Source organism: Leptopilina heterotoma, unplaced genomic scaffold (assembly GCF_015476425.1).
Source record: "Leptopilina heterotoma isolate Lh14 unplaced genomic scaffold, ASM1547642v1 Lhet_125, whole genome shotgun sequence".
Lineage (NCBI taxonomy): Eukaryota > Metazoa > Arthropoda > Insecta > Hymenoptera > Figitidae > Leptopilina > Leptopilina heterotoma.
The window spans coordinates 821,690-836,295 of NW_025110845.1; the positions used below are offsets into that span (position 1 = coordinate 821,690).

The following is a 14,606-nucleotide window of genomic DNA, read 5'->3' on the forward strand; positions in this document are numbered from 1 at the left end:
GGAATAATCATGCGCCCCAGTGAAGATTCGTTATTAACTTAAATCCTTTCTTAAAAAAGACATGGAGTGGAAAGGTCGAATGTATCGAAAAGTATCGAAGTAAAGAATGGGCAATGAGAATGTAAAATCTTAATAGAAGGGTGTTTTTAAAATTGTTTGTACATGTGAAGGTGGCGCTGCAGTCGTATGTTATTTAAAAAGAGCGCGAATATATAAATTTTATTTTTGTTAAGAGAAAGTACTCATAATAAATCTTATTTTGCATTGTCAAAAAAAACGTCAACATTTCAAATATAAATAAGCAAATTATTAACTGAAAAAATTTAAATATTATTATTAATGAAATAATGGACTTGGACAATGGACATATAAAAACTAGCACCGTAGACGGCCGTCGGAGGAGCTAGTATATATATATATAGAAAATGGTCTAAAAAGCTTGCCTGACAGTCTTCAATTCGTTTCTAAGTCGACCAAAAGTTTTTCCACAAACTTTTACAACTAAGTCAGTTGCAATAGTAGAGAATGATTTTTCGACAAGTCTCTTAAGATAGTAGAGTTTGTTGTTGAAAGTTAGTAATACCCCTGACGAGCATTTGTCCAGTCAAAGAAAAAGTTGAAGAGTCGTAAAGTGCAAATATATATATATATATATATATATATATATATATGTGGAGAGAGAGAGAGAGAGAGAGAGAGAGAGAGAGAGAGAGAGAGAGAGAGAGAGAGAGAGAGAGAGAGAGAGAGAGAGAGAGAGAGAGAGAGAGAGAGAGAGAGAGAGAGGGAGAGAGAGAGAATAAATGATAAAACAGTAAAGTTCACTAAAGTCGATTGAAACCGAGGATGACCTAAAAATAAATCCCTTAAAAAAACAAGAGGGACATCTACTGCGGGAGCATTAGGAAATTTTTGAACAACTTTTCAATTTGCTATGAGGCATTCTTTCGGATACGAAATACTTCCCAATTCATTGGATTTTCTGCTTCAGTCAACCGTGATAAATTTGGAATCCCAGAAGAGGCAGTGACGTTTTAAGCGAAATCACGTTTCCAAAGGGAGCCAATAAAGCCTTTTCAACCCTTCCAGAACGAATTCCTCCCTCTGAATAAAAATCTTCAAACGTAAGGATTGCTGAAGGAAACCCTTATTGGCTTTCTCAAATTGCAATCAGGGAATCCAATCGAAAAATAATGTTTAAGGCATGAAAATACTCAGTTTATTAAATATATATAACTATTTTACTAATTTATTTCAATAATATTTTTCAAACACTTTAATATCTCTTCTTCTAAATATGATAAATGGTAGTATTATATTATTTCACCCGACATTTCTGATTATTTCAGCAATTATATATTATGTTCAAAAAGAAAAATTAGTATCAAATTGAATTTTAAAGGGAGATATTATTTTCGTGAACAAAATTATATGGGAATAACATCTGGCAGAGTTGCTTTTAAAGTTCATGGGCTAGAACGTGACATGGAAGTACTTGGAACAACCTTCTTGATTCAATCCTGTAATCTGCCTTTTCGCAAGACGAATTCACCGATTGTGCACTAAGTCATATAGTGACACATTTCACATAATTACGCACTGATAATTCTCTTCTGCATCTTACTGAGAAATTAATTCTACATTTCAGAGTCTTTCAAAATTATTACATTTATATTAAATTTATAACTTACTTTAATAATGAAATAAAATTTTATAAATGTTTTTCGATCAGCATAATAACAACGTAAATCTTGCGATCAGTTTTGTTCAACATTTTTAAAGCACTACTTTAATTTTAAAAAGTTTGCCACTTACATAATATAATTAGCGCTCTTAATGATAGAACGGTTAAGTGGACAGACGACAGACGCTTTTTGGCATATAATTTTATTACTATTTTTTTATTGTTATTTTGTAATTTTAGTCTGTTCTTTTTCTCTCTCAGATTTCACGATTCTCTGCACAGGATCAGAAATCATTTTATTGAAAGAAGAAAATAATTAATGTTTATTTAATGCCTTTCAAAAATAAAAATTCTGAAAATCATAGTTTGAAAACATTTTATAAATATTCATATATTCTTTTTCATGTGATGACAATGTAACAATTGTATCAACTGAATTGATATTTTCAATTTTGTTTGATAATAACAGGCATCACAGTACCTTTTTCTCAAAAATGGTGAAAAGAGGGATTTTTTTCCTCAAAAAGGGGACAAAAATTTATTTGTTTATACAACTTGCATATATAATTCAAATTTTTTATCATATAGCTTCCATAACATTTTTTGAAAATGATTCGATTTTAATCAGAGTTGCCTTCTTTTTCCCTGATTTCCAGACAAAATTTTGACTTTTTTCCTAAAGAATATTCTGCGATTCACTCTAAAAATGATTAGATACTGAAAAAATGTTTTATTACATTTACTTACTAATTTCTTTAACTGTTAAATTATTCGAAAACAGCAATAACTTCTTTTTTAAAAAAATATTTTTTATCCCACATGCACAAAAATGGCGCTTTTAGATAGCTGACGACAGGGAGTAAAGTCACTTATTTGTTCGACCATATGAAAATGGCGTCCATTTTCTCCCATGTGCAAACATAACCGCTGATCCCATGCGATATTTTTGCCCAAGGGAGAAAACGGCCGCCATTTTCATATAAGTCGAACAAGTGACTGACTTTTATTCTCTGTCGTCTGCTATCTGAAATCGCCACTTTTGTGCATTAGGAATAAAAAATATCGTAAGTAACATGGGAATAAAGGCAGCCAATTTGTTTACGATGTTTTTTGTGACACTCGTTCCGGTCTCGGGGCGCCCTCGACCTCCACTCGTGTCACAAAAATCACCGTCAACAAATGGCTGCCTTTATACCCTTGTTGCTTAATATACTATTATTATTTTTCCATAGGAATTAAGATTTTCAAAACATTCAAATTCAAATATTTTTGATATTTAAAAATGTTTTATAATAATTAAAGGTGACCGAGTGATAAAATCATTATTTTTTACTATAAAAAATATTTTTACTGTAACTTCTTGCAATTATTATTTTCTAGAATTTTTAACTAACATTCTTCTTTAAATCAATTATTTACAATAATTTTTTTAAAAAATTCTGAGAATTTTCAAATGTATTTGTTTACAATTCAATTTTACGAAATTTCATCGATTATTCAGAAATTCTTCAATTAAAATATATATATTTGAAAATAAAAACTTCAAATAATTTCAATTAAACTTTTTGAAAAAAAATAATTCTACAGAATTTTTAGTTAAAAATATGATAAATTCAAATTTTCAAAGATTTCAATTTGAAACTTTTTCGAAATTCAATTATTTCTAAAAATTCACGCCATAATGCTTTTAATATTTAATTATGTAAAATTTTAACTGAAATTCACTTAAATCAATTTCTATTAGAAAATTCTACGAGAATTCAATTAATTGAATAATTGAATGTTTCTGAATATTGAATTCTCATAAAGAATTTTATTAAAAAATTTTTAAATAATTTAATTTTTTCGACGAATTTTAATAAAATTTTTTTATAATAATTACATTTTTCAAGGTATAATAATTCAAATTGTACAAAAAATAATTGAAATTCTGCGATGAGATTGATTATTTATGAAAATAATGGAATTATTGCCATGAAATTTATAAAAAATTTGTAGATTAATAATAGAATTCCTGTAAAATTATTTTATTATTTATGAAAATAATTGAACATTTGCGTAGAATTTTGAAAAATTTTTTTTTAAATAATTGAATTCTTTTGGAAAATTTTATTAAAATATATTGATTATCATTAAATTCAGGAAAATTTTTGCAAATAATTGAAATTTTTCCAAGAATTTTATGAATATTTTTGAAAATAATTTAATTTCGAAGAAGAATTTTATTACTTATAAAAAGAATTGAAATTTTTACGAGAATTTCTTAAAATTTTTGAATGTAATCGAATTTCTACGAAGAATTTTATTATTTTTGAAAATAATTTAATTTTTGCAATTATTTGAAACGTCTCCAAAATTCAAATTTTTTTGGGTGTTTTTAACTAAATTTCCTCGTTAATTTCTTTATTTTTAAAAATTAATTAAATATATATATATTAAAAAATTTAACTAATTTCAGAATAATTTAAATTTTGAAAATTTTTTCAAAAATTTAAGTTCTTTAGAATTTTTAATGAAATTCATTCAAAATTGAAATTTTATTAAATTTGAAATTAAATCTTTTAAAGTTCATCTATTTATGAAAATTGTAAACGAAACTATGTTAAAATTCAATTAATTTTGAAATGTATAAATAAGATTTTAAATTATTCATTAAGTAAATAATTTCTAAGTTATACCTAATTTTATGATACAGTTCTTCAAGAATTAAGTTATTTAAAAAAGAATTATTGTCAGAAATGGAAAACGCTGAAATTTTTGTATTAGAATTTTTGTTTTTGTAGAAAAAACTATTAATAATAAAATTTGAATTATTTGAATGTTAATTATTTTTCTAGAGGTCTGATGCATTCTGTTCAATGAACCACCTTATAATTTATAAAATTCTTTACGATATCTATATTATTTAAATCATTAACATAAAAAAACATATTTATATTATGTTGTCGTGTTAATAATCTAAATCAGAAATAAAACGCACTAAATTCTATAACATTGATTTTAAATTTTATGATTACACTTTGAAAAAGATTTCAAAAAAAAGAAAAACTTATTTAATTTTTATTAGAAAAAGGTGAAAAAGGGGACAAATCGTCAAAATAGTTGAAAAAGGTGATAAAATTGAAAATAAGGGGACAAAAGGGGACCAACTGTGATGCCTGATAATTAAAAAAATAAGTCTTCTCTTATTAATAAGAAAATAACAAATAACCAATAAAGCAAACATAAACACCTTCTTCAAAATCTACCTAAGTTTCCAGCATTATAACTTTTGACAGAAATTAACTTAGATGAGAAGTCTTGACAAAAAGAAAAAAAAACTGGAAAATATGTAAATGTAAGATGTAGGGAGTGAGCCAATACATGTGGGAAAAATTGTCTGAACAGGGCAGAAGTCTTTTAGTCAATTCAGCAAGTTGGAATAATTCATGTCTAGAATCGAGTAAATGTGCTTTTTAAATCACGCGAATGGAATAATTTGTAAAGTTTCGCTGAAGTTTGAAGCAAATAAAAAAAATGTTTAAATAAAAACTCACCACGAGAAGAATACATCGATTCTCGGACGTGACGCCTCCACAACCGAGCCAGCTTCCAATTACGGCGAGAGTACCAGCAGCTATCAGCGCGTAAGCCAAAATCGGATACGTAGACGTTGCCATTAGTGAAATGTAACTGTGTTTTGACACAACAGTCCACACACCAATGCCACCAACCACCAGACCGGAAAGCTAAAACAAACAAAGGCCACCGGTTATGCACACATTTTGAAATATTCTAGAATAGGATTACATGCAGCAAATAAAACGTCAGTGAACTCGCGGGAAACAGCTTCACATTTTTCACTCGAAAATATTAAATCACAATCAAAACGATCGAGCTTATATACGTTCAGTTTTTTTTAACTCAGACGAGTTCAATATTTCACCATGACTCTTCGCACCGCGGCAGAAATGCTTTTTTCAATGCCAAAAATTGCATCGAAATAAAAGAAATATTATTTTCTTATATTAGGAGCTTTTAACACTGTTCTTTGTTTTCCTTGCACTGAGACAAAAATGCTATTAAATCTATAGCACGCATATTCAAAAACTTTCAAAAATAAATGCGATTAATTTGAAGTAATATTTGTTTAGTTTATAGCACTGGTATTGAAGGGTGAATCTCTCAAAAAGAGCAAATTCAAAATTAAGATTAAATAAAAAATAAAAGTATCAAAAACATTGATATAACTGTTCCTATAAGAAGAGGAGGACTATATTATTAAGTCTCTAAAATACGTTGTTACCATGTTTATGAATTTTAAACTTTATAAAACAATTATTTAATATTTAATAATGTTTCCTTATTTTGCAAGTACAATATTTGAATTAGTTTAAAAGAGATGTTACTCAGGGGTTTTTGGAGTCGATGATTACAAATCTGCTAATAGTTTTTCAAAATTCAAAATGTCTGATCCATTAAGGAGGACGAATTTTAAAAATATTATTGGATATGCTTGAAAATGGTGTATATGTTATAGGTTCAAAGACCAAAAACGCTCATTGAGTGAAAATATAGTCCACAACCTGTTGTGGCTCCTTCAATTTGTCCACAACGCGAAATTCGTGTTGTGGCATGACAAAAAGTGTTCAAAACGCGTTGTGGTGATTTGAAAAGGGCCACAACGCGAAATTCTCTTTGTGGCTGCTATAATATTCGGCCACAACGCATTGTGGTAATTAACCCATTAATGCCCAAATGACCAAAATTTTTACTTTGACTTCAATACACGATTTGAAGTATTTATAAACAATAAATTTTAGCAGCAATTAAATGTAGGGGGTTTGGGAAGTCGCTCTTTCAGATTCTGGGGTCAAAATAGCGATTCGATCAACACAAAATCCAATATGACGGCTATTTTGAAAAAAAACCCAAAAAAAGTACATTTTTTTTAAAAAAATTTTTTTTCAGATCTAAAAAAATTTTTTAAACCTTTCTTAAGCTATTCTTATTTCAAGATGGCGGAATTAAAATTTTGAAAAAGTAAATGCATTATAGTAAAAAAAATTAAAATTTACACCAACATTCAAAAAGTTTGCAAATTCGATTCAAAATGTATACTCAGGGGTTTTCGGGGTCGCTGATGACGAACCCGATGTCAGTTTTTCGAAATTAAAAATGTCGGATCCAATATGGCGGACATTTTTTTAAAACAATTTGGATTCGCTTGAATCCAATGGAATTTCATTTTTTGCTCTCTCTCTTTATAGCTGTTCTATGAAACCGGCATTTGTAAAATTTGTTCTACTAATTTTATGATCAAAATAAATTTTCTTTAAAAATGTCCGCCATATTGAATCCGCCATTTTGAGTTTTTAAAAACAGACATCGGACTCGTCATTAGCGACCCCGAAAAACCCCGAGTGATAATTTTCAAGCGAATCCAAAATTTTTATAAAAAACCCAGTAAAAAAGGATTTTTTAATATAGCATTTTGGACGATTGAGCAAGCCGTCTGCTCAATTGTCCAAACGGCATTTGGACAATTGGACTGGTTGCTCAATTATCCGATGCATTAGGTCCAATCATCCCAAATGTTTTTCGTGGCTAAAAAACTGCTGAATTAAGAAAAAAAGTACTGAAATGTTACAGAAACTTTAGAGAATTCTTAATTCCAGACAAATACAGAAAAATTAGGTATAAAAATACCTCGAGTGAGGAAAAAGAACAAGATTTCTAAAATATCACTTTTTAACTGACAGTGCAATGCTGTACTTGGAATTTAGTTGGCAAAGAAGTGAAAATTCTGATAAAGAGAAACACTTCATTATCCACTCTCAATACTCCTCATGTGGTAATATATTGTATAGATTTCGGTTTCTCATTTTAAAAAAGAGATAACTCAGCAAAATAAAATATTATTGTTAATTCACTATTATTGAAAATCTACAAATATACATATTACCACATGAGGAGTATTGGGAGTGGATAATGAAGTGTTTCTCTTTATCAGAATCCTCACTTCTTTGCCAACTAAATTCCAAGTACAGCATTGCACTGCCAGTTAAAAAGTGATATTTTAGAAATCTTGTTCTTTTTCCTCACTCGAGGTATTTTTATACCTAATTTTTCTGTATTTGTCTGCAATTAAGAATTCTCTAAAGTTTCTGTAACATTTCAGTACTTTTTTTCTTAATTCAGCAGTTTTTTAGCCACGAAAAACATTTAGGATGATTGGACCTAATGCATCGGATAATTGAGCAACCAGTCCAATTGTCCAAATGCCGTTTGGACAATTGAGCAGACGGCTTGCTTAATCGTCCAAAATTCTATATTAAAAAATCCTTTTTTACTGGGAATGTCCGCCATATTGGATCCGCCATTTTGAATTTTGAAAAACTGACATCGGATTCGTCATCAGCGACCCCGAACGTATGGACTTTTCATCCGAAGTTTTGAAGTTATGTTTTACTTCTTGATCTGTTAACATTGATCTTTTAGAGAACATATTGGGTCTTAATTTGGGAGTTTCGACCTAAAAAGTAGTAAATCGTCTATTTTTTGGTCTCAGTGCGAGTATAAATTTATTGAAGTAATTAACTTGTATATTCGATAATTTTTGAAATAATTATATTTTTATTCATCAAAAATGATTTTTGAAATAAGATGATATTCGTGAATGCAATCCGAGCATATATAGTCTTAAATTTCGAGGTGCATCTCGATAAAAGTTTAAAAAACGAAAATAAATAAAGCAGAAAAAGGGGTTCTGTAATAAATAAGAATTTAGAGATAACAAATAAGCGGTGTAATATCGCGAACACGAAAATATCAAATGTATATATCGATATCTTGGGAACACATCCGGTTTGAGCATTGTTTTTTAAAATCGAAGTAAGACCAAAGACCCCGAGGGAGTGTGTGAGGGCATAAAGTAATCTCGAGAACGTAGAACTTATGGCGGCGTAAATATTGTTCGATGGGATTTACGATATCGAGCCAAGAATTCCTTGAGATATACAAGCGCTAGTCTCTTGTGAATCGCACCTGAGGGAAAATAATCACAGAGGTAGTGTGTCGTCGCGTATTAGACAATATGAACATCCTTTTCATCTTCACTCTTCTACCTTCAAGATCACATTTTATTTTTCATTATTGCGCACGGTAGGCTTTTGTCTTTGTTCTACTCATCTATTCATATATACCGTTATTTGTTTGTAAATAATTAAAAAATCATTTTTCATTCTGGCAAACAGTTGCTTCATATTAACGTATTTTTAAATCAAAAGGCAATTAGTATAATTAGAAAGTGTTTCTGAAAAAGTGGGAGCGCAATTTTATGTTTTGTGACAAGTAATTTTGCATGAGACGTTCCGCTGAGCTTTGCTTTTGCTTTCAATGCCATATTACAAAACTTATTTAAAAATCCTAAGAAAAACTTTCGTTAAGCTTAAAATGTCCATCTCAAGGAAAAGTTTACACCGGAAGCTCGAGGGAAGCTTAGAAATATTCCATTCACACAGAGAAATGTCATTAAAAATTTCTAATTTCAGTTTTAGTAATTTAGTTTTGATCCACAAACTAGTCTACTTTTGCATGTTTTAGATGAATACGAATCTGGCATCAGATATTCAAAATGAAGGATCCAATATGGAGGACATGAAAATTAAAATTCGAACAAATTTTCTTAAAACTTTCTACTCGGGGATTTTTAGAGTCGCTAAAAACGAATCTGATATCGCAGACTTTCAAAATTCAAAGTGATGGATACAATATCCCATATGTAGAAATTTCCTTTAGTTATTCTTATCAAAAATTAAATTCTAGTAGGATTCTTGTAAGGGAATATTTAGGAAAATGGATTGGCTACGGGAATTTATGTGATGCTCAGATCTTGCAAAAATTGCATTACAAGGAAATCTAGTAACAAGAACCCCACAAGAACCTTTTAAGAAATACTATTTTTCATCGTTGTTGTTTAATTATCATTTTAGGTTATTAATAAATAATTTATTAATATAAATAATAGAATTAAAAAAGTTATAAAGAAAAAATAGTTATTATCTGTATTATTAAATGAAGAAAATAAATTAAGTGTAAAAATAATTACAAGTAAGTAGTAACAAAGCAACAAAAATAGAAGAATTAAAATTTTATTACGGACACTTTCTTGGACATCGAATAACTATATAATATAGTTTTTTATTATTATATATATATCGCAAAAACGATGTACTATTAAATTGTAAACGTTCAATATCATTATCCAATGCATTTAAACTACTAATTAAAAAATATTACTCAAGTTCACATGAGTACAATAATTATATAGGTTATTTAAAAAATTAAAATCAATAGTTTGTTTCAAAACATTCAAATTTGATCTGATTCGCATAAAACTTGTTACTCGAGGGTTTTTGGGGTTGCTGATTACGAATCTCAGGTCACTTTAAAAAATTCAATATGGCGGATCCAATATGGCAGAAAAAATTGTCAAATTTGGTGCAATTCCCTTAAAAACTGTTACTCAAGGGTTTTTAAGGTCGCTGATTACGAATCTGAAGTCACGTTTTAGAAATTAAACATGGCGGATCCAATATAGTGGAAAATTTTAAAATTGATTAGATTCGTTTAAAACTCAATTTTTGGGGGGTTTATGGGGTCACTTTTAAGAAATTCTAACTTCATATTGACCTACAATGTAATTAATTTATTATTTTTACCAGTTTTAAGCGAATTAGATCAAATTTAAGGATTTTTTCTCAGCTATACTGGATCCGTTTTGTTTAATTTACAAAAAGTGACTTCAGATTGGTAAACAGCGACCACAAAAACCACTGAGTAATAAGTTTTTGACAAATCTGATCAAATTTAAAAATCTGTCAACCATATTGGATCCGCCATGATTAATTTCTAAAAAGTGACTTAAGATTCGTAATCAGCCACCCTAAAAACCCTGGAGTAGCAATTTTCAAGATAATTGCACCAAATTTGAAAATTTTTTCCGCCATTTTAAGCTAATTTAAATTACTTTATACACGGAGAAAATTTCTTTCGTAATGATTACAATAGTCTATATTACAGCTCGGATATGTGACCACTTTTTGTAATGATTACGAAAACTGTAATTTATTAAGAATTTAGTATACAGAAGCATTTATACAGTTCTCTCATATGCGAGAATTAATTGACGAATATTCGAGTTGCACATGAGCACAAATACACGCGCTTGCACACGCGACGGAAAATGTTCATTGAAACGATTCACCTATGCCCTATAGGAGTAATGCACGCTGATTACACTTGTGCGCACTGAAGGACTGCACCGGCTGGTGAAATAGTTGGCAAACTACACGGTGCCAGGTGGAACACAGTACCTTTTACCTTTCGTTATAGGAGAGAAAAGGTAAAGGTAACTTCCGGGTGGTATACGGATGTATATGCTAATCTACCAACTCGATAGAAGTTTCGTGAGAAGAGGTGTCGAGTTCAGAGAACAACCTACTGGTAGTCAAATTTAATTTAGAGGCTCTCTTCGTTAAACATTATGTACTTTCTGCTTCCGCTTCGGTTTCAACGAAAACGGATATGTAAAGCAGTTTCTTCAAGAATGTTGTGTAAACTTTGTAATTTTCGCGCATAATGCTACTCTAAAGACAAGTAATATACACAGAGCAACATTTTCTTCTAATTACTTTGTTTCGTATTTGTTTTTCAAGGAATGATGGCGACACGCTTCTTGACACAATATTTCTAATTACATTTTTTGAAAAGCATATACTGAAAATATTTTAGAGAAAAGAATTTTTTTTTCAGTTATTAAAGTAGATAATTCGAAAGAATTTTCGCTCATGCGTTTTAAATCTCCTTTTACGATCTTTGACCAAAAAGTTTTGAATACAATATGATTAAGAATTTTACAAAATCTTCAAGAAGCTGATAAGTACAGGCTTCGCACTCATCTACTAAAACCTACTATTTACTACTTTTTTTACGCTATGCTACTATTTGGATACTTTTTTTAGATTTCAGCCACTAAAAGCTACTTATTCTGTTTTTTTTGGAGAATTTTCACTACTTTAAATTCGCTAATTTTTAGAAATCAAAAAGCTATTCTCAAAAATTAAAATCAAATTCTTTGAAAAGATTCAATTACTATCAAAAAATATTCGAAATTAAATTATTTTCAATATCTAGTATTTTCATAAAATTTCACAAAAGAATTCAATTATTTAAAAAAAAGATTGATAAAATTTATCCAAAATTTAATTATTTTCATAAATAACAAAATTTCCACAGGAATTCAATTAATTTACAATAGTATTTTCGAAAAATTTCAAAAAAATCAATTCTATAACAAAATGTTTATACAATTCTTTACAAATATTTCAATTACTTTCACTAATAATAACATTTTTCATCAGAATTCAATTTTTTAAACAAATTTTTGATAAAATTCTAAACAAGAATTCAATTATTTTCATATAAAAATTCGTCGCAGGATTTCAATTATTTTTAATAAAATTTTTTAGGAATTGCTCAAAAAAATGTAATTATTTTTAAAATTGTTTAGAAGAATTCAATTATTTACAAAAATATTAGATTAGTTTACACGAATTCAATTATTTTTAAAAATATTAGAATTTTTTTACAGGAATTCAATTATTTACAAAAACATTAGTATTTTTTACAGGAATTCAATTATTTTCAAATATTTTAATAAAATTGTTCTAAAGAAATCAATTATTTTAAATACAAGTTAAATTAAATTTTTTTGAAATAATTCAATTATTCTTTTAGATTTTAATAAAATTCTTTCCAAGAATTTAATTATTTACATAATAAATAATTCTTCGAAAGAATTCAATTATGTCGATAAATAACAAAATTATTCTTGAAAATTAAATTATTTTAAGGCATTATCATATAAAATTCTTTGAAAAATTCAATTATTTTCATAAATAAGAAAAATCACAAAAACTAAAAAAAAAATTTTTTTCATCACAAAAATTCAATTATTTAAATAAATTTAAATAAAATCATTCGCAAGATTTTAATATGATAAAATGCTTTTTAGGAATTCAATTATTTTCAATAAAATTTAATAAAATGCCACACAGGCATTCAATTATTCTCAAAAATTTAAATAGAATTCTTTGTAAAATTTAATTATTTTTAAAAACTTTTCACAATTCAATAATTTTTAAAATCTTCTATTTTCAATTTTCATAAAATTTTTAAACAGAATTTAATTATTTATAAATTTTTTTGTAATAAGCTTCGTAAGTAATTCAATTATTTTCATGAATAATAAAATTCATCGCAGGATTTCAATTATTTTTCATACAATTTTTCAGGAATTGCTCAAAAAATGTAATTATTCTTAAAAATTTAATTGCAATTTCTTGAAAAAATCCATTATTTAAAAAATGTTTTTTTAAATTGTTTAAAAGAAATCAATTATTTATAAAAATATTAGATTTTTTCAAAGGAATTCAATTATTTACAAAAATATTAGAATTTTTTTACAGGAATTCAATTATTTACAAAAATATTCGAATTTTTCACAGGAAATCAATTATTCTTTTAGATTTTATTAAAATTCTTTTCAAGAATTTAATTATTTACATAAATAATTCTTCGAAAGAATTCAATTATGTTGATAATTAACAAAATTGTTCCCAAAAATTAAATTATTTTAATGCATTATAATATAAAATTCTTTGAAAAATGCAATAATTATTTTCATAAATAACAATATTCATCACAAGAATTCAATTATTTTTAAAAGTAATAAATTTCTTCTTGGAAATTCAATTATTTTTAAAAATTCAAGTAAAATCGTTCGCAAGAATTCAATATAAATGATAAAATGCTTTTTAGGAATTCAATTATTTTCAAAAAAATTTAATAAAATGCCACACAGGCATTCAATTATTCTCAAAAATTTAAAATTAGAATTTAGAATTCTTTGTAAAATTTAATTATTTTTAAAACCTTTCGCAATTCAATGTTTTACAAAATCTACTATTTTCATAAAATTTCCAAACAGAATTTAATTATTTAAACATTTTTTGTAATAATCTTCGTAAGTAATTCAATTATTTTCATGAATAATAAAAATTTCTCAGGAATTCAATTATTTAAATTAGAATTTGTACAAAATTAGTCTAAATAAATGAATTATTTCAAAATTTTTATAAAATTCTTTGTAAAAATTAAATTATTTTGATGAATATTTAAATTCTTTTATGAATAATAAAATTCGTTGCAGGAATTCGATTCATTAGCAGGATAAGAAAGAAGTAAATGTTTTTGATGAAAATTTGGAAAAAGTCAGGAAAATAAAATATAGAATGGAATTTTTGTCAGTTTTGTAAAGTGTGTAAAACGAGTTTTTTTGGTCGACAAGTTTAATTTTTCGATAGCTATACTTTTTTACTACTTTTTTTTAGTTTGAAAGCTACTTTTTGCTACTTTTTTAAATTTAATTATTGAGTGCTAAGTCTACAAGTATCATGTACAAAATTTGTCGTTATAAAATAAAAACGCATTAAATCTTCAGCGCCATTTTATTTACCCTTGAAAAAAGGCAAATGTCACTTTTGATAAAACTTAATCTAACGAGAATCTAATTGGAATTTCTACACGTCGGAAAGTATTCTTTCAATCAAAGACAGATTGTAACATCTGCATTTTCCAGCAATCAATATCCTCCCAACTGTAAAGTTGTCTGAAAACTTTTTTCTTTCCGCTCCTCGTTCAATATAATCCATTCTTTAATTTATTTGAATGACATTTAAATTAAGAACCTCCTGATTATTATACGACTTTTAGGCAAACTTCTATAATTAAGCAAATGAGATTTGCACCATTGGTGCGATTTATCAGATCGTAATTTGGCAATAATATTAAATCTTTGCCACTATAGCTTTATTTGAAATTT

At 27.3% G+C, this 14,606-nt stretch overlaps 1 protein-coding gene across 2 annotated transcripts in view; it reads right to left on the reverse strand.

Moving 5' to 3' along the window:
* The window catches only part of LOC122512755 (CD151 antigen-like), a 410,729-nt gene that overhangs the window by 62,126 nt on the left and 333,997 nt on the right, over positions 1 to 14,606 (reverse strand). For both annotated transcript variants that reach the window (XM_043628790.1, XM_043628791.1), the window contains one exon: positions 5,218 to 5,409. In XM_043628790.1, the coding sequence (XP_043484725.1) occupies positions 5,218 to 5,409 (192 nt within the window). The remainder of the gene's footprint in view (positions 1 to 5,217; positions 5,410 to 14,606) is intronic.